This window comes from Arvicola amphibius, chromosome 1, assembly GCF_903992535.2.
Source record: "Arvicola amphibius chromosome 1, mArvAmp1.2, whole genome shotgun sequence".
Classification (NCBI taxonomy): domain Eukaryota; kingdom Metazoa; phylum Chordata; class Mammalia; order Rodentia; family Cricetidae; genus Arvicola; species Arvicola amphibius.
In genome coordinates, this window is record NC_052047.1 from 91010699 (window position 1) to 91037371 (window position 26673).

At 40.8% G+C, this 26673-nt stretch overlaps 1 protein-coding gene across 7 annotated transcripts in view; it reads left to right on the forward strand.

The window, feature by feature from the left end:
- Positions 1–8083: 8083 nt before the first annotated feature.
- Ppp4r3b (protein phosphatase 4 regulatory subunit 3B) overlaps positions 8084–26673 on the forward strand; it is a 54010-nt gene continuing 35420 nt past the window's right edge. The window contains exons 1-4 of one of the 7 annotated variants that reach the window (XM_038322628.1): positions 8535–8602; positions 10020–10075; positions 13367–13446; positions 26325–26423. In XM_038322628.1, coding sequence (XP_038178556.1) covers positions 13426–13446; positions 26325–26423 — 120 coding nt within the window. In that variant the 5' untranslated portion in view covers positions 8535–8602; positions 10020–10075; positions 13367–13425. Of the gene's footprint in view, positions 8603–10019; positions 10076–13366; positions 13447–26324; positions 26424–26673 lie in introns of those variants that run through there. The other 6 variants (XM_038322619.1, XM_038322635.1, XM_038322673.1 and 3 more) reach the window with 6 other exon arrangements.

Sequence of the window (26673 nt, forward strand, 5' to 3'; positions counted from 1 at the left end):
AAAGGTTTCTTGCAATGTAGCTCAAGTGTTGGAGGTGCATACATGGATCATGGTTTTGACTTTTGGTTTTTGTCTTTGTTGTTTTTAAAGTCATGGGCCAGTGAGATGGCTCTTGCCAGCAAGTCTGACACTAAATTCAACCCTAGCACCATGTGAGGGAAGGAAAGAACTGACTCCAGGTTGTCCTCTGATTTACACATACTGGCAAGTGAGTGTACACATGCATAAGGAATGTAAAAAGGAGGCTTAAAAAAATGTTGGGCCAGCAAGATACCTTTTGTAGGTAAAGGCATTTGCCATCAAGCTTGAGTTTGATCCCAGAGATCCACATAGTATAAAGAGAATTAAGTCCTGACCTTCACATGTGTGTAATGGCACATGTATATGCACATACAAACACTAAATGAATAAACATGTATTTTTAAGTTATGTTACAGGTGTAACAGAACACACATAAAAACCCAAACGTGGTTTGCACTCGTAATCAACACTGGGGACATGGAGACGGTCCTGTGGTCCTCACTGGGCAGCCAGCACAGCCTTACTTTGTGGTGTTCACTGGGCAGCCAGCATAGCCTTACTTGGAAATTCCAAGAAACTGTTTCAAAATGAATGACACTGGAGATTTACCTGTGGCCTCTACACACATACATACACACACGTGGTCATTTCATACAGTGATGAGTTGGTCATAGCGGCTGGAACCAGTAACTCCTCAGGCTAAAGCAGGAGAATCTCGAGTCCAGAAATTTGACCCCAGTTTGGGTAGCATAGACCTCATCCTTAAAATAAGTCGGGTAGAGGAAATGTGACATCAAAATAAATAAAAAGAGCTTTCTAAGAAGTGTAATTTTAATTGTTAATACAGAGAAGTCATATGTGAGCCTGGCTTTAAGGGATGACAAGGGGAGGGTGTTATGGGTCTAATAAAAGTGCTGCAGGTTCCCAAGTGGCTGTAGCAGGCAGCAGCCACTAAAGCAGCCAGTCCCAGGCAGGGAGCCCCCAAGTGGTCCACTGGCCATGAGAGCCAGCGGGTCTTAGGGGGAGGAAGAGGAGTCATGGCAGCAGCTACCTCTTTGGGAGAGACAGAAAAGGAAAGGACTCAGGCTGGAAGCTTAAGATCAGCTTGGGGGGGGGGGGAATAGGAGGGGCTTGTCTCTTAAAAGGACAGGACAAACCATTACAGAGGGGCAAACTGTTGAGTAGAAGCACTTTCAACAGTGAAAAGGGTTATAATTAAGGTAACTTTGTTCTGTATGTTCTAGGAGCACTGAAAAATACCATGTTTCATGAAAACTACAGTTGCCTGTTAATATTTTTAAATTATGGCTATAAAATTCCCATAATTTCCAATAATTCATAAACTAGATGATGCTATATGAAATAAAAAGCATAAAGTATGTAGATAATTATTATAAAGTATAAAAATTAAAATATTGAAGGGCAAACTTATAACCAGATGCCAAAGAAGTGACTTACAAAACTCAATAAATAATGTCTTTGGTTTTGTAAATATCTATCAAAAATTAGAAACAGGCTGGAGAGATGGCTCAGCAGTTAGGAGCACTTAGTGCCCTTGCAGAGGACCTGAGTTGGTTTCCAGCACTCACCTGGTGGCTTATAACCACCTGTAAACTACAGTACCAAGGGATCTGATACCCTCTTCTGGCCTAAGCAGGATTCTGAATGCATATGGTATACACATAAACCTTTTTTAATTTAATTTTATTTTATATGCATTGGTGCGAAGGTATAATCCCCCGGAACTGAAGTAACAGTTGTAAACTGGCACTTGTGGATGCTGGGAATTGCACCCAAGTGCTCTGAAAGAGCAGCCAGTGCTCTTAACCACTAAGCCATCTCTCCAGCTCCACACATAAATCTGGAGGCATGGCCATCAAAGTCAGGAACAGAACAAGGACCACTATTATTCAACTCTCTGGTGGTCTTATTCAGATAAATGTTATGACATTAAAAGGGAGTGTCAGAGAAAAACAAAAACATTTGCAGATGACCGCCCAAGCTACTTACTACAAAACAATTAGGATTTACAAGTGAACAAATCAAAATAGCTGTCTTCTCAGGGAGTCAAAAGCTGCTATGTGAAGAGCAAAAGCCTCCAAAGTCAAGCTTTGAAGAGCTAAGACAGCGGCGAGTTTGGCCCATCCTTGTGGTCGACACTTAAGGTTAAATTATCTGCTCCCAAAGAGTATGAGTCAATGAAGTTATAAAGACCCTTAACTGAACACTTTGAAAACCTAATCCCAAGTGTACTCTGACTTCTTAATACCACATGCTACCTGATTTTAGTTCCTTCAATGTGTAATCTACCCTCTTTAACAGGCCCAGCAAATCCCCAAATTGTGCTAAGATTTAAACCTAGCTGTGAAGACAGCTCAAAGAGAAAATCAGGGCAAATTTGAAGAGGGAGGGAAGTGCTTGCTTTCACAAGGATTTATGAGCTGCTTCTACATGGTCTGAAGGTCCAGAGGTATCTGTACTACCAAAATCCCTAAGTGGCTCTCATCCACATTTTAAGGTTTCAGATTTTCCCAAATCCAATCTTACTACTTGTTTTCTTAGTTATGTATCACCTGTGGTGGTTATCCCTGGTTGTCAACTTGACCATATCTGGAATTAACTAAAACCCAAGCAGTTGGATAGGTTTTTTTTTTTTAAGATTTATTTATTATGTATACAACATTCTGCCTCCATGTATGCCCACATGCCAGAAGAGGGCGCCAGATCTCATTACAGATGGTTGTAAGCCACCATGTGGTTGCTGGGAATTGAACTCACGACCTCTGGAAGAGCAACCAGTGCTCTTAACCACTGAGCCATCTCTCCAGCCCAGTTGGCTAGGTTTGAATGAAAATGGAAACCCCACAGTCTTCATAAGGAGCCGCACTATCTGAAAGGATTAGGTGTGGCCATGTTAGTCACCACGTCTGCCATGATGATAATGAACTGAATATCTGAACTATAAACTAGCCTGAATTAAATGTTTTCCCCATAAGAGCTGTCATGGTCAGGGTGTCTCTTCACAGCAATAAGACCCTAAGATAGTATACCTATGTATACCCAGGGATTTTTTTAAATTAAATCGTTCAAAGTGGGAGGAACCATCTTTACTCTGGGCCACACCTTCGGCTGTTAGCCTGTGTAAGGACGTGGAAGAAGCAGGCTGCTCTTTTTGCCTACATGCTCCTGTTCTGGCCCCTACTTCCTTGGGATTCTGGTGCATACAGAAGACCAGCTGAGACATCCAGCCTTGGGGACCAAGCCACTGGATTCTTAGACCTTCGGGTGGTAAGCATGTTGGGGACCAGCCTCAACAAAAATACCTCTTGCCAGGGTAGAGGCATGGGGACTTAGAAATATAGTAAAGAATATGAAGATGTGAATGAAAATAATGGAAATATATAGGATAGTATCAAGAGGGAATTCCAGTGAAGGTAGGAGTAAGACAAAAGACCGCATTAACATGATACAAGGAAATAAACCAATTGAAGGTCACAGACTACATTCATAGTTAAACATTCTGTTGCTTGATGAAAACAAGTCATGCTCACACACTAGACCAAAACATTCTTTAGGCAAACCACTCCCTGGGTGGAGTCCCAAGTTATCTCCTTAAGGAAACTGGAATTTAGTTGGATCCTTAGACTTTTCTTTGAGGTAGAACAGATCTACTTCTCTGTTCCTGGAGCACAAGGTCTAGCTATTAGCCACACCTGTTGACAACAAGAAAGCAGAACTCTCCACTCCTAGCCTAGGTGGGACCTCTGTTTGAGGTTAAAGCACAATAACCTTGAAGGAACTAGAGGTAAGTTCCAACTTTCTGACCTTTGGTCAGTGTGACCATTGCTCATGTTTTCTTTGCGGACCTCCACATAAACAGCGTTATACACAGCCTATAAGTGTGTGTGCGTGTGTATAGCACCTCCACACCCCACCCCACATCAATTATGTTCCCCTAGAGAACCCTGACCTTTGTCAGTTCTGGTCCTCAGAGAAGCAAAAGGAACTACAGTTAGCTTCCGTATTTATGAGTTTGGCTTACATGCATTTGACCAACTGTAATGGTAAAAATAAAATTCTGCATATCCCCAAGTGGCTGTAGCAGCAGAAACGCTGCAAATCCCCAAGTGGTGGCAGGCAGCGGGTCCCAGGTAGGGACAGCACACGAGACCATGCACAGGTTCTCTGAAGGTGGCTGGTCCCGGGAGGTGAGCCACATGGCAGCAGTGGGCAAGAGACAGACACCATGCAGAGTGAGGTTGGATATTTATTAAGTCAATTATGGAAGGGAAGGGAGAAGGAAAGAAGAGCAGAGAGGCAGAGAGAGAGAAGAAAGAGGAGAGAGAGGAGCGGGGAAGGGGAAAAGTGGGGAGAAGTAGAAGCTGCCTCTTTGGGATGGAGATAGAAAAGAGAACTCAGGCTGGAAGCTGAAGATCAAGGCTGACAGGGGAGGGAGTGGGCGTAGCTTGTCTCTTAAAGAGACAGAACAATCGTTACAGTCCTATCTCTTTAATAATAAAAAAGCAGTTAGGCACCACAGGTTAAAGGAATTGGGGTGGCGTATTCTCAAGACTTCTTCCTGCTTATTTCTGGGCATTGTCTTTGGGGGAAACCTGAGAAGGCTGGGTGCTAGTCATATCCTGGCATAGCTGGTCTCTTTGCTCTTGTCCGGTGTTTGTGGTATGGAAATGTCTGGTGTCTTTTACACCTGTTTAAGGTATTGGCAGAACAGAGGACAAAGTTAAATTTAAGAAAAAAAAAAATTAGGACCAGGGAATTGAGGGGGGGGTCATCTGACCTGTTTAAGGTGGATCCTTCAATTCTGTATAAAAGGTAGCATATTTATGTCAGAATGACTGTGACATATTTTTGGACAATGAAAAGTATCTTTAAGCCTATGGAAGGCAGCATGAAGGAGAAATTTGATAACTTGTACCTGTGCTCACACCTTTATAACTTGCAGGACTTGTATTTTACTGAAATTTGTTTGGTGAGGTTGTCCTTTTAAACTGACAAAACCTCTCAGCTGTCAAACTGCATCAGAGATCTTTGAGATCTCACCGGTCAATTCCTTGGGTTCAGAGAAATGGTTAAGCTGACCAGAATGTGGGAAACTCACAAAATGAAGCCGGTGGTGTGCATAGAAATCACGCTGTAGAAATCGCGCTGAGGCATATGGAACATGTGGTTTTTGTGGGAAAAAGATACCTGGTTCAGGATCCTGATCCCGGGAGAGAACTCGGGGTGGGGGAGCCTATCCGAGTCAAGGCATCATGAAATGGATTATTAAAAATGCTGCAGGATCCCCAGCGGTGGCAGGCAGCAGAAATGCTGCAGGTCCCCAAGTAGTGGCAGCGGGCCATGTGGTGGCAGGCAGTAGGCCCTGAAAGCAGCCAGTCTCAGGCAGGGATGGCTGCAGGTGCTGGTCCAGATCAGGGAGACACATGGCAGCAGGTAAGAGACAGAGACATAGATAGGCACACCATGCAGAGTGAGGTTGGATATTTACTCAGTGGGTTATGGAAGGGAAGGGGGAGAAGGAGAAGAGTTGGGGGGGGAAGAAGGGAGAGACAGAAACTGCCTATTGAGAGGGAGATGGAAAAGAGAGAAAACTCAGCTCAGGCTGGAAGCTGAACAACAGCCTGTCTCAGCAGACAGGGGAAGGAGTGGATGTGGCTTGTCTCTTAAAGAGACAGAACAGATCATTACACCAACCTCATATGATTATTTTTAATCCTATAACTGTGTCAGGCAGGGGAGATATCTCTATGGGTAAATTGCTTGCCACCAAGACTGACAAACTGAGTTTCATTTTCAGGACCCACAGAGTGAAAAAAAGTAAGGGATTCTTGGCAAGTTGTCCTGATTTCTACACCGTGTTGTAGCAAAGCTCCTCCCCTCACTAAATGTCACTTTATAAAAGCTTCTACTGGCACCAATGTTTCAGCATTTAAGACTCATGCAGAGGACCAGAACCCACATCAGGCTGCTCCTAACTAACTAACTCCAGTTCCATGGCATCCAACACCTTCTGGTTCTGAGGACACCTGCACTCACATGCACACACCCAAACATTCATGCACAGAATGAAAATGAATCTTTTAAAAAGGTCCTTGTGAGGGTAGGAGAGATGGCTCAGAGTTAAGAGCACTGGCTACTCTTCCTGAGGTCCTGAGTTCAATTCCCAGCCACCACATGGTGGCTCACAACCAACTATAATGAGATCTGGTGCCATGCTCTGGCATGCCGGCATTCCTGTGTGTATAACACTGTGATAAACCTTAAAAAATCTTTGTGCTAAACATGTTTTTGTCTATTATTCATTCTCTAAATCCAGTCTAACAAGTATTTAAATAACATTTGTATTATAATAGGCATTATTATCCAGAGATGATGTAAATTATTCTGCAAGAGATAATAGGTAACAAGGAAAACATATGACATTTTATATAAGGGACTTAGGATATACCGAATTTGGTATTGATGAGTCCTGGAATCAATCATTCAAGTCACCCAGAGACCAACACATATACACACTTGTATATGATAAGCTATCTTTAAGATACACCATGAAACCTAATGGAAAAGAAAAATGTTCGAAAATTTAGTAATTCAAGATGGTGATAGTTACATTAAAGCAAGTGTGTAACTATATAGGCCACACACAAGAAATGGGCCACATTTTAGCAACATACACAAAAAAGTGGGAGGAGGGTTTTAACGAGGAATGATATAGTGTTTCCTGAAAAAAAACTGAACAGCAGGAAGCAGGAGCTGAAGAGACCTTGAAATGCAAACGTTTCTCGCTTTTTTTTTTTTATAATGTATAAAGGTATTACTTATAAAAACAGGACATCGGGGCCTCGGTTGGGCTAGAACTTTTTGGAGAGGATCTGAGGGAAGGTGTGGTTATGGTAAGGTGCTTTCAGACAAGAATGCATGGGGTCCTGCACTGTAGATTCCTGCTCTAGCCTTCTGTCCCTACATCTGTTAAGTTCAAAGTATTAATGGAGCCAAAACACTCTCTCTACAGAAAATTCTCTGTAAACCCTGAAAGTCCCCGTCACAAAGCTAAATGGGCTTCCAGGATCTCTCCAGTGGTCTTGCAAAGAAAGGCCTTTTCTCCTGAGGAGTGGACAATGGACAGATGCTTAGAAACAACCCAGGAGTGTCTTCAAACACTGGGCTAAAAAATGGCCTATGTTCTTTCTGTGGCTTTTCCAAAACCAATTATATTTTCCCTGGCTCAGAGTACACTTCGTACATATCAATCACAGCAATATCCAGCACATATGGATAACAATTCAAGTCCTTTTGTCATAGGCAATGCCCCGCTATAAATCATAGGCTGGCCTGCACCTCTGATCCTCCCGTCTCAGAGTTTCCAAGCGCACGCATCACAGGCAGGTCGCGGCAAGCCAGCCTACAGATTCGGAGAAAAGCAATTATACATCAAACTTTGAAGCTATTTTTAATCAAGCGCCTACTGTACACAAACTCCACCTTTCAGCGTTCTGGTGAAACGTGCACTTATCCCATGCTTTTAAGGTTGGAGCCAAGAGCTGGCCGAGCTGAAGGGCCGTATCGTGAACGGACTGGCGGCTAGGCGGACAGGACGAGCCGTGAGAGTCCCGCGGGAACCCGTCTTCAGCCCGCCGGGTCGAGCTCTCCGGGGGGAGGCCGTAAGCCTTTCTCAGGCGCAGACCGATGGCCGGCACTACGAGGCTACCGGCAGGCAGAACGCCTGGGCGAGCCACAGGAAACCCGCAACGCTTCCGTGGAACCTTACAGGCGCCTGCTGCTCACGGTGGCCAGGGAGCACTACCCGGGCAGAACGTACCCGCCATGCACCCTGCAAATCCCCAAGAAGAACTCAACAACGCCAGGGCTCCAGCCACCTTCCACTGGAGAAGGCAGAAAACCTCGCGAGAGCTCCCCGCCCAGGAGGCGGGCCGAAAGAGCAGGAAGTCCCTTCCGGGCCTGCGCCCCCAGTGCGTCCTCCTCGCGAGAGCGCCAGGTTTGGCTCTCCGGAAGTGTGTTCCGCTTAGAGGTGCTGTGCGCTGGGCTCGTCGGCCGCCGTAGCCCCTGCTAGGGCAGCCCGTGCAACCCTGCTGGAAGAGGAAGAGAAAGGCTGAGAGAGTCGGGTTACAAGATGGCGGATCTGTAGTAGTTCCCGCGGCGGGCGGCGGCAGCCGGAGAGCAAAGGGAAGAGACGGTGGTCGTGAACAGGGGTGGAGGGAGGGGACCGGAGAGCACGGGCGGCGGGCTCCCGATGGCTCTTGTCACCCCTTCTCGCGGCTAGACCTTTGGAGCCATGGTGAACTCGGGCCTCTCCAGAGCCGCCGCCGCCGCCGCTGCCGCTGCCGGCTCACAGGAGTGAGGGCCACCGGCGAGGTGAACGAGGAGGCGGCGGCTGGAGCAGGGGGCCCAGCAGCCACCATGTCGGATACACGGCGGCGGGTGAAGGTCTACACCCTGAACGAAGACCGGCAATGGGACGACCGGGGCACCGGGCACGTCTCCTCCACTTACGTCGAGGAGCTCAAGGGGATGTCGCTGCTGGTCCGTGCCGAGTCCGACGGTAAGGGGATTGGAACGCGGGAAGAGAGGAGCGTGCCTTCGGTTGCGGCACAAGCTGGGGTGTGAGCTCCGGGCGCGGGGGGGGGGGGGGGGGACAGCGCATGGCATGGGGCTTGAGCCTGCCCTTCTCAACGATAAAAACAAACTTGGGCCTGGGTTTACTCGCCGTCAGACGTGGACTCCCAGTTCCCCCGCCTCTAGCCCTATTAAGGATTTGACTCCTTCCGCTCCAATCCCTGCCTGGTTGTTGAGGTTTAGAATGTGAAGAGTGGGAAGTCGGTAGGAGACCAGATAGGAACCTAACCCGTGAGATAATGTCACCCCGTACCCGCTTTGGGTACAGTCTTGTCCTTTATGTGTGTCCAATATAAAGGGGTTAGTAAAACTCTTCTGAGTGCCTTAGGGAAAAAACGGACTCTTTCTTGGAGTTAGTATAGACCGTTGCCACGACGTAAACACGAGCACATACGGTTTTACTTCTTGATCCCTCCAGGTTGCCTTTATAGAGAGGGGGGGGCGGGAGAATGGGTTCCACAGTCTCAATAAGTTAGAAAACTAAAGCAGACTCGGAGATTGTATTTGTTGATTGCAGAATTCATAGAAAGCATTTTAATATTAAAAGCTGACAGCCATAATTATAATGACAACAGCTACTACCTGTACTCAAGAACTACCCATACATCTACATATATCAGTTACTACTTGAAGTAACTGATATATGTAGATAATAGAAGACTGGCAGTCTTAGATTTGTTTTTGGCAATGTTGTACTAATGTAGAGTCCCTTTTATTAACTAGTCAGGGGAATTTTATGTGGGGGGTTTTGTTGTTAGGCATTGTCATAGGAACAGGATAAGTGTAATTTGTATGGTAAGTCTCTCCAGGGCCCTCGTAATTTGTTTTGATAGACAAGAAATACAGTGAAACAGCTTTTGTTAAAGTTAATCTTCAAATGGACAGTTAGACCTTAAAAGTTTTATTTTAGTTTTCTCATATTCTGAATATTGGTTTCATAAATTTTTCCCTCTAAAGACACTTGGAGATAGGATGAAAGATTGTAAGCTAAATATGTAGGCTAGATCTGGAGAGAAAATATGTATTAAAATACATTTTGTAGCCGGGCGGTGGTGGCGCACGCCTTTAATCCCAGCACTCGGGAGGCAGAGGCAGGCGGATCTCTGAGTTCGAGGCCAGCCTGGTCTACAAGAGCTAGTTCCAGGACAGGCTCTAGAAACTACAGGGAAACCCTGTCTCGAAAAACCAAAAAATAAATAAATAAATAAATAAATAAATAAATAAAATACATTTTGTAGCTTCACATCTTCAGCTTGCGAAGAAACATGAAACATTTGTAAAATGTGTGTTATTGAAGAAGGCTTTATAGTTTGAGACTTACATCTTTTTTTTAACTCTTTCAGGATCTCTACTCTTGGAGTCAAAGATAAATCCAAACACTGCATATCAGAAACAACAGGTAAGTAGTTAACTAATCTTTAATTTGAAAAACTGTGTTTGTCATCCAGAAGTATTAATCTGACAAAGATGGGAATACGTTCCAGACCAGAAAAACAGTTTGGTAACTAAAGTTAGAGGCCATATGTATTTACCTTTCAGGTTGGTAGAATTTCAAACTGAAAAGTGATTTTTATATTGGCAGTTTATATTTTTTTTTTTAATCGAGCCACTGTTTGTATTAGAAAACAATGGTTTATTTCTTGTTTACAGTAAGCCGGGTCTCTCCTATATGCTCTGCACTAAACCATTTATTCTGAGTCACATTTGAAAGAAATGACTTAAAAGAAGATTCAAACTATTCAGTTACTACCATTAAGAAAGAAATTCAAGAGAAACCCTGTCTCGAAAAACCAAAAAAAAAAAAAAAGAAAAAAAAAAGAAATTCAACAATGGTGGTGCATACGTTTAACTCTGCCACTTGGGAGGCAGAGGCAGGTGGATCTCTGTGAATTCAAGTATGGCCTGGTCTACAAAGCAAGTTCCAGGACAGCAAAACAACAACAAAATCAGAGGGATACTTTTAAAGTAATGAAAGCCTGTTTGGTGTGAAATTGGATCCTTTGACCAAGGAAAGGGGCTTATTGAGGGATTTTTTTAGGTGGCATTTAAGTTCTGCTTTAAATTGTATGCATATTTTTGATATAATCAATTGATAATTGATACTCATATAAATATACATATTGTTAATTATGTAACATTTTCTCAATATTATTGTCTCTTTGGAAAAGGAAATCTGTTTTAGTATTTCTAACTTAACATGAAGATGATAGATTTGAGTCATCCTTTATCTGTGAATGTTTTCATTTTTGTTGTGAAATACTATCAAAATTGAATATTGTAGAGAATAATATAGTGGGCTCTGTTATAACACCATCAGTGTACTAATATTAACATACTATATCCTTTTCAATTTTTTTGTAATATTTAACATGGGGAGAGGTTAAAATCTCTTTTGTGTCTATCCTGTTTTATCCATTCCTTATTCCCCTATGGTAACTCCACTAAAATTATGTGTATTCTTTCTGTAGATGCTTTTATACCTTTCCTGCATGTCTCTTATGTGTTTTTAAACTTTTATGCTATTGATACCATACTTTTACATATTCTTAAATTTGTATTTTCACACTTTTTTGAAGATTTATTTGCGTTATTGTAGGTAACTTTTTAAAATGCTGTATTATGCTGATGTATGCTATATACCTATGAGACAATTGGATTATTTCCTCATGTGTATGTATGTGCGCGCGCGCGCATGCTTGTGGAGGAGGTATGTAAAATCACGATGACAGATTTTATAGGGAAGAGAGGAATTATTTTAGGTTTATAATTATAGCATCAAGTCTACCTTTCTTTAAGGTCTGTGGAAATTTGGATGCTATGAACATTTCATGTAAGAAATAAAATTACATCTATTATTAAGGTTGTTAATAGGGAAATTTTTAATGTATATAATTGCTTTGTGCTTGCAGTATATTCTTAGTTCCTTGAAATATTTTAGCATTCAACTGGTAACTTTTTTCTCTTAGATAATTTTTATATCTCTTAGATAATTTTTATATATTATCCCTTAGATAATTTTTATATTTCTTTTGGTGAAGAATTCAGTTAAAACATTTGTCTTGAACATTTGAATGCTTCTCTGTATCTTAGATATGTCTGAGGACATTTAAATTTATTTCTAACTTCACTAGGCAGATAATTAGTTTCTCTGTGACTTTTGTAAGATAGCTAGTTCTGGGTTTTTGCTTGTTTGTGGGGAGATACTAATATTTTGTCATCTTTCTCCTACCTACATGAATATAAAATGATGAGGACATTTGCTCATAACTGTGGCTCATAAGGCATAAGCAGGTCCCTACACATTTAGTTGTAATAACAATTCTTGTGTAAGTGATCTTTTACCTGCTGTTACTATTGAAAAGATCCTATTGTGTGTGCAGAGGCTTATTAGTAAAACAGTCCTCCAGCACATAAGAAAATAGACACTGGTTCTTTAAAAACTTAAGAATTTGAAGCATACTTTTATGTAAATGTTACTATCTAGAAAACTAGTTCCAGACAAATTGGATTTTTTTATACAGTTAAGTATGGAAAGCATCACAGAAAAATAAATTTGAAAGATTTTATAGCATCTGAAAATGTTTTCTGTAACCAGTCACATTTAAGTAATATAGTTCCAGGCTGCATATTTATGACATTGTCATTCTCTCTCTCTCGCTCGCTCTCTCTCTCTCTCTCTCTCTCTCTCTCTCTCTCTCTCTCTCGCTCTCGCTCTCGCTCTCTCGCTCTCTCTCTCTCTCATGTTTACAAGAGAATTCTTTGGTAATGAGAGAAATATGGAAAAACATTGTGTGAATACAGGAATGAAAACCTGTACATGGAGCCAACCTGTTTTATTTTCTTTAATCTTTTTTAAATTGGGAGGACCTTCTAGTGGAAGTCATAGAGCCACTTGAAGTTATAGTAAATTTAGTTTCTATGTAATCTATGCAGTTTCTTCCTATTTTAACCAAAGTCTTGCTCAGTTTGCACTTTTCACCAAGTTGCACAAATTGAAGTTGTGAATACATCATTATTTTTATGTTTACTAGAATTATCACATTATCAAGATTTGTCAACATGAGATTTTTAAATAGATTATTCTAATTATTTAACAAGTTTTTCCAAAATTAAAGTTAATATATTATTCATCAATGGGCTTTTAATTAAAAACGTAAGCAAATGGCTTGTTTATAGAATATTTTGCTGTATTAAAATATGTTGAGTATATTAAGAGATAATTATTTAATATTCACAGTCCTAGACTTATCCAACTGCTTAATTGTTTGCACAGCATACATGGGTTTTCCTTTCTCAAAAGCAAAGTATTACATTGGCTTACTTAAAATGTGTTAGAGTAAGTACTGCTGAGTGTCAGTGATTCAAAGTACTTCCCTATCATGTCTCGTACTGAAAAGGGAGAAATGGGAAGATGTACTTTCTTAATACACTTGAATATGTAAGCTGACACATTAGAAAGAAAAGAAAATGATTGTGCAATACAGCATGAAACAGTGTGATACGTGTTTCAGATTTTTAAGTTACTTAAAATTAATCCTACTGATCTTAGCTAAATGAAAAGTCAAAATCATAAGGATATAGCTTAGCATATTTTACATAGTTGTGTGCTCATGAGTACAAAAAATCAGTCCTTACCTCAGTGAAACAATAGAATAATAAAATAACTAATGAATTTTTTTTTTCTGCCTAGACCTCACTGAAAATGCATGAAAGCATTTCCTGTGGAGGCAGCTGAGGTACAGAAAGGTTATGGATGAGAATGTAAAGCAGGTATATTACAACACAAAATATTGTAAACAGCAAACTTGTATTCCACAGGTGTGGGCGCTAGAAAATTAGAGACAGGAGAAAGTATAAGAGACAGGCATCTGTAAGAAGAATTCATTCTTGGTAATGGTTTTAGTTGCTGAAATCAATATACACCTGCTTGAATTGCAGGAAGTCTATTCACAGACATTTTTTTTCACTTGAGAGTTTGGTGTACCAAACAAAAGTGAGCCGTTATGAATTCTTACTGTAGACCCAAAATGATGAAAGTGATACTGTGTTTAAGGAAACCTGTATGACAGAAACATGAATAAGAGATGAGAAGAGCGTGGTGGAACAAAAATGCTTTGGGTGGGAAAACTTTTTGTAATAATTGTGATACAAGAAATTATTAAAGTTTGGTAAATAGACTTGAAGAAGAACTCTGGTATGTTTTCAAGGAGCTGCTAGCAGACATGGTGGACAATCAACCCAAGTGCTGGGATTAAAACCACCATGCCAGTGACTTTCTCATTTTCTTAAAGTTCATCGTCTTCTAGTGATGCATATGTAAACAGATGTGTGTCAGTATACTCTCCCTTTCATAAGCCCATCAACATTCTGTATGATATTCTGGGTTTTGTTTGGTTTTGTTTAACTTGGGCTTTAAAGCAAGTAAAGTAAATGAAGTCTAAATATTAAACATCTGGAACTAGTGGTTGGGTTTGAATTAGTAACGTAGATTCTCATCTTAGAATCATAAAGTGAACTTTTAGCTTCAGCAAGGGACCACCCCCTTAGTAGATAGAAATTAAGAACAAAGCCTAAGTCAGCTTTGTTGAACTGTCCATTTATTTGTTGACCCAGTACTTAATAGACTTGTTTATAGGCTGGTCCTAATCTTCTTGAGGGTTTTGTTTTTTAAATTAAGTTTGGAAATTTTTGAAGAAGTGTCTTGGCTTTGGTTCTGTTTGTGGTGTGTGTTGAGTGGGATGTTAAATCCTGCACCTAGCACATGCTAAGTAAGCACTTTGCCACTGACCTACTTCCCAGTCCTTGATAAGAGTTTTTAAAATACCTGGCAGGGGCGATACCATGATCACAAAGGTGGTTGGGGGGGAGCTTACCGTTGCACTCCAGATGTAGTGGCCCCTGCAGCTCCCCCAAATGTGATGATGGGATGTCTCTTGTGCTCTTCTGAAACAAACTAACAAAAGAATGGCACCATCCAAAATACAGAATATCAGTCTGTGGGTGTTGGTGAAAAGCAATAAATGGAAGACTATTTGGTTTGGGGGTCACTCTTTAGTCTAAGCAGGCAGTTGAATTAAAGTGTTGTGGAGATGTTGAAAGATAGAAGATCTTAAGTTATTTATTATTTATTTATTTATTTATTTGTGATTGTGAGTATTTTGCCTGCATGTATGTGTATGCACATCCTCGGAGGCCAAAAGAGGGCGTCAGATCCCCTAGGTCTGTACTTAACCGTGGTTGTAAGCTGCCCTGTAGGTGCTTGAAATTGAACCCTGGTTGTCTGGAAGAGCAGCTAGAGTAACATCTCTTTAACTCCTAAAAGTTTTTTTTTCTTTTAAGGTCTTAAAGGTTTTGACTTTTATGTACAAAGATTAGCACCATCTGTTCCACTGAGTAGATGGCCTTGATAAATCCACTTAAAGAAGTCAAGAGAAGTGGCTCAGGACAAACTAGACAGAATGTGTGAAAGGAGAGTTTCCCTATGTGGGTTTTCAGGGTAGAGTTGAAAGAGCTGATGGTGGGTTAGGCCCTGATAATAAATAAGAAGAAAAAGGCAGTAATAATTTTTGCAGTGCTGAGGAACCAAGTTGGGGTCTCACACAGGCTAAGCAAGTGCTGTGCTACTGAGTTGTACCTTGAGTCAGGCGTTTTTGTTGTCTCTTTGGGGTGATTACGCCTCACACATGCTAGGCAGAATCTTTACCTTTGAATGACATCTCAAACCCATTTTTAGCTTTTAGTATTGGGACAGAGGCTAAGTGGCCTGGACTGACCTGCAGCTCATTGTGTAGCCCAGGCAGACTTTCAGCTTGCCTCATACTCCTCAGTAACTGATTACAGGGATTTGCCGGCAAGCCCAGTTGTAGTTGCCTTAGTTGAAAAAATCATGGTAGTTTAATCCAATTTAAAATGTTGGGCTTTAAAGTTAGTTATGTGGAGAATAGAGTACTGAGTGTATAAAAAAAAATTGTGTGGGTTATGGCAGCCCACAACTTTACTTTCAGCACTTGGGATGCAAAGGTAAGTAAAATACAGAGGTGTCTTGGGGTCAACCTGGCCTACATACTAAGTTTCAGGCCATCCAGAGCCACACAGTGAGATCCCTGTCTCTCCCCTCCCCCCCAAAAAATTAATGGTGTAAGGCACTCAATTACTTTAATTCAGATTTTTAGAAGCCAGAGTCAAAATGATTTGGGCCTTAGATACCTTACATAACCAATTTGGATTTTATTCTGCAGTTGTAGTGGTATAGACTCTGTTGTACAAAGCATGGGGAGTTACAGATTTATTTATTTTTAGTTGGGCAGGGACGTGTTCAAGTGGTCAGAGACCAGAAGTATTGTATCCCTCTGGAGTTGGAGTTGCAGGTGATTGATTGTGAGCTGCCCAACTTAGGTGCTGGGCGCCAAGCTTAGGTCTGTGCTCTTAATCACTGAGCCACCTCTCTTGCCTACAGGAGGATTTTAAAAGAAACCTGCCTTTATATTGGTTTCCTCAGAAGGAGATAATAGTTTTAGTTGATATCTAGTAAGTCAAAGTGTTGAGTCCTAAAATCTATGTGGTCTTCTGAGTAGAAAGTAACATTTCTGTGAGAAGTGTTTTGCTCATACCTTTAGTTACTGTTGACTAGCTACCCAACCCTAACAAAATAGATCAAGTAAAACAGTTGAAAACAATAGAAATAGAAATGAAGATAATGGTCAAACTGACATTTATTTAGACCCCTCTTGTTAGCAGTCAGCGGTGTAACAAAATGGAAACTATGCTGTTCTGATGAGAAGTGAAGACTCCACAAAATTTTTAGGTATTCAAAAATATTTTAGCAGGGCGATAATGGCATAGAGGCGAGCAGATCTCTGTGAGTTCAAGGCCAGTCTGGTGTTACAGAGTTCGTTCCAGGACTACACAGAGAAACTCTGTCTTGAAAAATACTAATAATTTTCTACTACCTTTTTCAGGTTTACTATGCTCTAAGTAGTTCTAAAAATACTGTTAATATTAAATGGTTAACCATTCAAACATTAAACATTTTGCTTATTTCATATTTATATAATCCTTTTGCTTCCTTTGTGTGTGTTGTATGAAGTAATTGTTCCTTTGAGACAGGGTTTCACTATGTAGCTCTAGTTGGCCTAGAACTCATTGTATAGGCTGTGCTGTCATCAAAGTCACAGAAATCTGCCTGCCTCTGCCTCTGCCTTTGCCTTCCCAAAGTGCTGAGATTAAAGGTGTATACCACCACACTCTGTTTACAATAGCTTCTTGCATCTAAGATATTAGTGAATTAAGGCATATAATTCATGTTTTGGAGACTACTCTTAATGAAGTGTTCTTCAAATGGGTTAAGATGAAAAAGCCGGCCATGGCAGTGCACACCTCTAATCCCAGTGCTAGGGAGGTAGAGACAGGAGAGTCCCTGGAGCTTGCTGGCCAGCCACTCTTTAAATCAGCTACGCAGATTAAGCAAGACACTCTTCTAAAAAGGAGGAGGACAATGAAGGAAGACATGACCCCAACTTTTGGCATCTCACACAAAGTTGAAATTGAAGACTAGATGTATCAGAGGACATATTTCATTTACGTTAGAGCTTATATATTGGTAAGTTTTTGCTTTTCAGTGCTGAGTATCAAACTCAGGGCCTTACTTATGCTAACAAGTGTTCAACTACTGAGTTTTATACTTAATATCAAGTCATAATATTTGTAAGTACTAATCAAAGAATGGTTATTAAATATATTTTGTTGGGGCTGGGATTTAGCAGTTAAGAACACTTGGTGCTCTTCCTGGGGACCCAATGTAAATACATTAAATACAATGTAAAGATACACTTGGGGGGCAGAGGCAGGCAGATCTCTGTGAGTTCAAGGACAGCCTGGTCTACAGAGTAAGTTCCAGGACAGCCAAAGATACACAGAGAAACCCTGTCTCAAAAAGCCTAAAAATAAAAATAAAAGAAATAGAGTTTAAGATAATGCCATGGAAAGATGGAAAATATACAGAGAGTCTGGATACTGTATGTTATTATGTTGTCCTTGAATTGTTTGATGGCTGAGGAAGGAGAATTTGATTACAAATGCTGCTGGATTAATACAACATGTATATTTTGAAAATGCCTTGACTTCAAAATTTAAGTCAAAAGGTATGTTACTTTGGAGAGGAGATTTTGCTTTTGTTTCCACAGGGAATGAGAGTCTGTGGATTCATGCTGGGTTAAAAAAAATCAGATTAGATCAAGGAAGATCCCCTGAGAACTCTCCAATAGGAGCCAATGGCTCAGATGATCCAGGGTTTCAGAGGACCTCTGTTGGAGATTCCTCTGAATTCTACATCCAGAACAGTTTCAGTACTGCTAGCTGAGATGATCAAGCCTTACAGAATTTTCCAGTCAGGACTTGACCATAATTCTAAATTTTCTTTAGTTCCCTGTAAGATTATCAGCGTCCCCAGTCAGTAGGAAGTACCCTGGAAAACTACACCTGCATTCCCAAAATATAGATAAGGATATTTATCTTTGTTGAGTGTGTTGGTTACAAGATGGTATAGATAATGGTCTAGACAAAAAGCTAAACAAAGGATATTAGATTCAGAGTTCTTATTTTTTTAAAAAAAAAAAAAAGTTGGGGGGAAGTATGTAGTAATGAGGTGCGGTGGGCCCTGTCCCTGCCAGCCGGCTAGTTTATACCCGAAATAACCACACGGAAATTGTATTAATTAAACACTGCCTGGCCCATTATCTCCAGCCCCTTATATGCTAACTCTCACATATTGATCTAACCCATTTCTAATAATCTGTATTGCCACTGACTGTGGTTTTACCGGCATGAGTCTAACCAGCGTCCGTCTTGGAGAGGAGAGCCATGGCGTCTGCCACACTGCCTTCTACCTCCCAGAATCCAGTTCTCTTTTTCCCGCCTATCTAAGTTCTGCCCTATCAAAAGGCCTAGGCAGTTTACTTGACCAGTGAAAACAACACATAGAAAGAAGACCCTCCTACACCAGAAGTGCTATGGGACAATGATCTTATATCCTGTCAATTGTATTATTTTTAATAAAATGCCAGTAGCCAGGCAGGAAGTAGAGGTAGGATGATGAGAACAGAAGTCTTGGGAGAGGAAAGCCCAGTCTGCAGTTGTCACTCAGATGTAGAGGAAGCAGATGCCTCACTGGTAAAAGGTACCAAGCCACGTGGCTAACACAGACAAGAATTATGGGTTAAGATATAAGAATTAATAAGCCTGAGCTAATAGGCCAACCAGTTTATGATTAATGTAGACCTCTGTATTTCTTTAGGACTGAACAACTGTGACCTGGTAGGACAGAAACCTCAGTCAACAAAAGCTATGTTTTTAAAATGAAAATTTACTTCGTATCGCTGTTCATTTTGTTCGATTATTACATAGTGGGTTTAGTGTGTGTGTGTGTGTGTGTGTGTGTGTGTGTGTGTGTGTGTGTGTGTGTTGATTAAAGTCTGAACCTTAGTTTTTAATTGCATAGTTTGAAAACCTAACCGTTTAAAATTAGGGGCACAATTGAGGATACTCTATGAAGAATAAATCTTAAATTTCTTTCTGAAAACTTCTGATGGACACACTTCCCAAGCTTCTCCATACAGCACCAACAGGACCAAATAATTAAATGCCAGAGAGTATGAGGGACTTAACCATCACATTCTGCTCCCTGGTGCCCATAGTCTCTTGGCCATACCATAATGCAAAATGCATTTAGTCAAACTTAAAAGTTCCTAGTCTTGGGGCTAGAGAGATGACTCAGTGGTTAATAGCACAGGCTGCACTTCCAGAGGACCCACGTTCAGTTCCCATCACCCACATGGCAGCTCACAACTGTCTGTAACTCCATTTCCAGGAAATCTGGCTCCTTCACACATGAAGTGGGATAAATTATTTTTTTAAAATCCCTAGTTTTTGGTTTTTGGTTTTTTTACAATCTTAACACTCTTTAAAAAAAGTTCAAAGTCTCTTCTGAGAAAGCAATATCTTAACTGTAATTGCATGTTAAAATCAAAAAGCAAGTTACTTATTTTTAAATGTAATGACATAGAATTTATGGGTGAGGGAGGGAGGGAGGAGAACATACTGAGAAAATACTGGACCAAAGCAAAGAAACCCAGCAAGGCAAATTCCAAACTGTCTAAGAGTGACTCCAGTCTTCCAGCGTTCCTCCCTGCCTCTCCCTTGGACTGGCTTCACTCTCTGTTTAACTTTCCTTGGCAGATATTCCATATTTCTAACACCTTCAGCATTTGAAGATTTCTAACACAACTAGGCCTTCACTTCCACAGTTTCATGCAATGCCCTCTCAGGTTCCATGAGGAAATCCCCTACCACACTCTGTAGCTCTCTGAAGCTGCAGAAGATTCTGTGGCTCCATTTAGTCTTATGTCTATCATGACTCTAAAGCCAATATCATGTACATGATACTGCCAAGTTCAGCCATCAATTTGAAATTGACCTCCTAGAATCATTTGTAGAAGCTTTTGTTTGTTGTTCATAGGATTAAATCAACAACAGAAAACTGCCTTGTAATCTCTTTTACAAGTTAGAAATTTAACTGGTAAGATCCTTGGGGCACCTATAGTGGTTTGAATGAGAATGACCCTCATAGGTGCGTAAATTGGGATGTTTGGTGTGTTTTGTTTTGCTTTTCCAGACGTGACTGTGTAACAGTCCGAACTGTCCTGGAACTCACTCTGTAGACCAGGCTGGCCTAGAACTCACAGAGATCCACCTTCCTCTGCCTCCCAAGTACTGGGATTAAAGGCATGTGCCACCACCGCCCAGCTGAATGTTTGATTTCAAAAGCCTACCTCATTATAGTTATTTTTTCTTTCTGTGTCATGCTTATGGATCAGATGTAGGCGTTCAGCTACTCCTCCAACACTTTGCCTCCTGCCTCCTGCCATGCTCCTCTCACCCTTCATGGTGACCATAAATTCTACTGTCCTATGGGACTGTGAGTGCCAAATTAAATGCTTGCTTTTATAAATTGCCTTGGTCGTGATGACTTTTCACAGCAGTAGGAGAGTAAGATGGTGTCACCCTTCACTTTATCAAGTACAGCTCAAGCTGCTTCTAAAGCTCCTTATTTCTCTTTGCAGAAGCTGTGAGTATAACATTGTTTTCTAGTGTTCTTTTTATTTTCAAACTCTTTTATAATATTTTATTTGTGTTTTAACAAATAAAGCTTGTCTGAAGATCAGAACAAAGCTAAGCCACTAGAGGTCAGGCAGTGGTGGCCTACACCTTTAGTCTCAGGACTCAGGAGACAGAGGCAGGCGGATATCTGTTTTTTTAAAGCCACCCTGGCTACATGAAATTAATCCAGTCTAAAAGAGAAACTGCTCACACAAACGTGATCCTAGCACTTGGGATCAGGAGCCTTTAATCCCAGCATTAAGCAGGTGGAGACAGGAGTTATCACTCAAAGAGGAATATAAAGCGGGAGGAGACAGGAGCTCAGTGCAGTCTGAGGAAGCAGTCTGAGGACACATTCTGAGAACAGGATCAACCCTTTGGTCTGAGCATTGGTAAGAACTTTAGTGGCTGGCCACTCTTCTTTTCTTCCTTCAGCTTTCACTCCCTAACAACTGACTTTGAGTTTTTATTATTAAGAATAATTAGAATTCATGCTACGTAGGTGGAAGCTGCTTGTCTGTTCTCAGCCGCCTAGACCTGAAATAATCATACACAAGCTATATTTGCAATATTGTTTGGCCAGTAGCTATTTCTAGCTAACTCTTACGTATCTTAATTTAACCCATTCCTTCTTTTTTAATTATCGATTTTATTTATTGAGCTCTACATTTTTCTCTGCTCCCCTCCCTATCCTCCCCTTCTCTTCAACCCTCTCCCAAGGTCCCCGTGCTTCTAATTTACTTAGGAGATCTTGTCTTTTTCTATTTCCCGTGTAGATTAGGTAAACTCTTTCTGTGTCTGGGTTACTTCACTCAAAATGATGATTTCTAGCTCCATCCATTTGCCTTCAAAATTCAAGATGTTATTTTTTTCTACTGTGTAGTACTCCATTGTGTGAATGTACCACATTTTCCTTATCCATTCTTTGGTCGAGGGGCATTTAGGTTGTTTCCAGTCCTGGCCATGACAAAAAAAAAAAAAATGCTGGTATGGACATGGTTGAGCACATGTTCTTATGGCACGATTAAGCATCCTTTGGATATATACCCAAAAGTGGTACTACTGGGTCTTGAGTAAGGTTGTTTCCTAATTTTTTGAGAAATCGCCACACTGACAGCCAAAGTAGCTGTACCAGCTTGCATTCCTACCAGCAATGCAGGAGTGTTCCCTTTACCCACAACCTCTCCAACGTAAGTTGTCATCAGTGTTTTTGATCTTGGCCATTCTTACAGGTATAAGATGGATTCTGAGAGTTGTTTTGATTAGCATTTCTCTGATGACTAAGGATGTTGAGCATTTCCTTACGTGTCTTTCAGCCATTTTAGATTCCTCTGTTGAGAGTTCTCTATTTAGGTCTGTACTCCATTTTTTTTATTGGATTATTTGTTTTTTGATGACCAGTTTCTTGAGTTCTTTGGATATTTTGGAGATCAGACTTCTTTCTGATGTGGGATTAGTGAAGATCTTTTCCCAATCTGTAGGCTGCCATTTTGTCTTGTTGACTGTGTCCTTTGCTTTACAGAAGCTTTTCAGTTTCAGGAGGTCCCATTGTTTCTCTTATTATCTGTGCTGCTGGGGTTATGTTTAGGAAGTGATCTCCTGAGCCAATGTGTTCAAGTGTACTTCCAACTTTCTCTTCTATAATTATGGTTCGGTGTGGCTGACTTGATGTTGAGGTCTTGATCCATTTTGGTTTAAGTTTTGTGCATGGTGATAGATATGGGTCTATTTCCATTCTTCTATATTTTGATATCCAGTTATGCCAGCACCAGTTGTTAAAAAAATCTTTTTGGTATTTTTTGCTTCCTTGTCAAGTATCAGATGTTCATAGATGTGTGGATTAATAACCAGGTCTTCAATTCTGTTCCATTGGTCCTCCTGTCTGTTCTTATGCCAGTACCAGGCTGTTTTCAGTACTGTAGCTCTGTAGTAGAGTTTGAAGTCAGGGATTGTGATGCCTCCTGAAGTTCTTTTATTGTACAGGATTGTTTTGGCTATCCTGGGTTTTTTGCTTTTCCATATGAAGTTCTTTCAAGGCCTGTGAAGAATTTTGCTGGGATTTTGATGGGGATTGCATTGAATCTGTAGATTGCTTTTGATAATATTGACATTTTTACTATGTTAATTCTACCTATCCAAGAGCATGGGAGATCTTTCCACTTTCTGGTGTCTTTTTTTTCTTCAAAGATTTAAAGATCTTGTTATACAAGTCTTCCATTTGTTTGGTTAGAGTTACTCTGAGATATTTATGCTATTTGTGGCTATTGTGAAGTAACCCATCCCTTTTATTTTGTATTTTACCATGCAGCTTGTGGTTTACCATTACTGGGTGGGGCATGGGCGTCTTTCTCCTCCTGGTGGATTCATAGCTTTCCCTGACTCTGCCTACTCTTTCTATATATATTTTCCAGCCTTACTGTTCTTCGAAAAAATATAGTCATATGATCATGTTCTTCATAGCAGTAGTCCATCCATTCCCTGGTAGCAGAGTCTTTAGTTGTAATTTTTCTGTTTTATATTATGACAAAGCACTATGCCCAAAGTAATAGAAGGGTTTATTTGGGCTTACAGTTTCAAAGTTCATAAGAGTTAGGGTTACAGTCGGGTGTAACTTGAGGGGCTGCTTGTGGGGTTTCTGTCCTGCCATTCCCACAGCCGGCAAGTCCCAAAGAAAATAACACGGAGAGTCTACATTAGATTATAAACTGATTGGCCCATTAGCTCAAGCTTTGTATTAGCTCATTATAACATATAATGGCTTGGTACCTTTCTCTGCCAGGTAGATTACATCTTGCTTCTCGGTGGTCTGGGCTGGACTGGGAGGAATTGGCTTCCTCCTTCCTAGCATTCTCCAGTTCTCATCTCCCCACCTCTACTTCCAGTCTGGTTGACCCACCTATACTTCCTGCCTGGCCAATCAGTGTTTATTTAAAATATGATTGACAGAATACAGACAATTCTCCCCACAACACTTTTCCCTCTTTTTTTTTTTTTTTAAACAAATTAAAATATCCATAGTCCATTTTTGGGGAATATGGGCATAGTATTCCAGGCTACTTCCTGCTGGTTGGGTCGCTGATAATCTTATGGGGACCTAAAGAAAATTTAAGAGTTATAATCAAGTCCTGACTGGAATATCCTGTGAGTCTTGATCATCTCAGGCAGCAGTCTTGAATCTGTTCTGGATGTAGAACTCGGACATCTGGGCCATTTGTTCATACCGGAGATTTCTTATGTAGTCTCCCTTGATCAAACCTGGATTTTTTAACTTCAGAATGAATCCACGGTCTTTCCTGTGGAAACAAGAGCAAAATCTCTTCTCCAAAGTAACATACCTTTTGACTTCAATTTTGAAGTCAAGTTATTTTTGAAATGCCTATCTTGGATTAATTCAGCAGCATTTATAAGCAAATATCTTTTAGCAGCTGTTGCTCCTTCCTCGGCATTCAAACAATTCAAAGAGAGCATAATAGCATACAGTATCAAGATTCTCTGCATATTTTCCATCTTTATGTGGCTTTACTTTAACCTGTTTCTTTTTATTTTTTGACTTTTGAGACAGGTTCTCTATATATCTTTGACCTGGAATAACTCTGTAGACCAGGCTGTCTTTGAACTCACAGAGATACTTGCCTCTGCCTTCCTAGAGCTGGGATTAAAGGTGTGTGCTACCACACCTTGAAGTTACAGAGGTCAATCTACTTCTGCCCCTTGAAGTCACAGAGGTCAATCTACCTCTGCCTCCCAAGTGTTGGGATTAAAGGTGTATACCACCACACCCAAGTACTCTCTTTCTTTTTTATTATTATTAGTATTTTTTGGTTTTTCGAGACAGGGTTTCACTGTAGTTTTAGAGCCTGTCCTGGAACTAGCTCTTGTAGACCAGGCTGGCCTCGAACTTGCAGAGATCCACCTGCCTCTGCCTCCCAAGTGCTGGGATTAAAGGCGTGCGCCACCACTGCCCGGCTTCTTTTTTATTTTTAACGACTTTAACCTTTAGCCTGCATATAATTTTTAACACACTGGAAACCATTTAGAGGTTTTCTTTGTCTTTGAATCTCTTTTTACTGTATATCTCTCTTTTTCTGACCACATGAGTCTTTAATTTACCAAGCAATATGGGTAGGATTAAAGCCATGGCTTTGATGGCTGGATTCAGCCCATTCCTTAGCTTTATGAGATTCCATGTTTATTGCCACAACTCTGGTGTTTTAAGGTCCTTGCAAGCAAGCAAGCTGCAACAGTGTTAAACAACACTCATAAGCTCCATAGTCAGGACCGCCTGCTTGAAAGAGTCAGAGTTTGCCCTGGCAGGACGGCCCAGAAAGCCAGCATTTTAAAACGGCACAGCTTTTTTCCTGCTACACTGAAAACTGAAAAGCTTGCGGTCATCTTTTCATCAACACCATTTAAGTGTTTCGTGGCAGGACCTCTTAAAAGAGCTGCAAGGTTTTGCAGCTAAAGCTGAGTCAGGAAGCCTCTCTTAAATGAGAGCGCTTGCTTGCCTCTAGCAAGTGAAGCAGATCTGAGAAATTGCTGCTACCAAGAAAACATGCTTTATTCTTTCCCAGGCTTTCTCGGGCTTTCTGTGGATGCAGTTATCCACGTGGGCGCCATTCTGTAACATGAGGGCTGGCTTGTTAGAGTTTCTGTCCTACCCGGTTCCCACAGTCATTAAGCCCCAAAGAAATCACACAGAGAGTCTACATTACTTATAAACTTATTGGCCCATTAGCTCAGGCTTCTTGTTAACTCTTATAACTTATATTAACCCATTATTCTTAACTATGTTAGCCACACATGGCAGCAGGCAGGCGTGATAACAGGAACAGCTGACAGCTCAGGGCCTACATCTTGAACCACAAACAGGGAATAGAGGAACAAACTAGAAATGGCCCAAATGTTGGAACTCTCCCAGCCCACCTCCAATGCCAGATAGGCCATACTCCCTAAGCTTTCCCAGATACCACCAACTGGACACCAAGTATTCTAATGCAGAGGCTGTGGGGCACATTTACCATTCAAAGCACCACACATGCAAACATTCACACATAAAACAAAAATAAGTCTGTATGTGCCAAAATAGGGTTAAATCTAAATTTGTTTGAAGGTATTTGCATGCTTTTAATCATTTGACAACCACTTAAAAAGAAAGGGTCGGCATGTAGATTGTTGATTGGAGTGGCTGACTTTCTGGACCACAGAAAGCAGATGGTTGGAATATCTACAGTCTTGCTCAAGAAGGTTAAGAAGTGTTAGCTAGAGCCTACATACCTATTCTAGCTTATTTAAATTGCTCAGTGTCATTTTTGATACCAAAGTTTCTCTTCCATTGAGAGTATAGTACAGAACTTTAAAGGGGAAACAGAATACTTTATTGATGTACGCTGTAGCTTAAATGTGTTTTAGCTGCCAGTTCTTAACTTTTGTTTTATGTTTCATAGATACATCTTTTCTAGTATGGTAATGAGAAATCTTTTTTTTTTTTAAAACAGGATACATTAATTGTTTGGTCAGAAGCTGAAAATTATGATCTGGCTCTAAGTTTTCAAGAAAAAGCTGGCTGTGATGAGATCTGGGAAAAAATTTGTCAAGTAAGTTTTTTATATATAAATATTTATAGATATGATTGTACACATCACTTGTTTTTTTCTTTTCACGTTAGGAGTATTTGTTAAACTATGGGAAGGTAATAAGCTGATATTTTAATACTCTAGCATGATTTTTGTGTATTTTTCAGGTGCCTGTAATCTGACCCAGGTCCTAATTAATACTAAATAAATGCTCTGCCACCTTTAATCCCAGCACTAGGGAGGCAGAGGCAGGCAGGTCTCTGAATGTGAA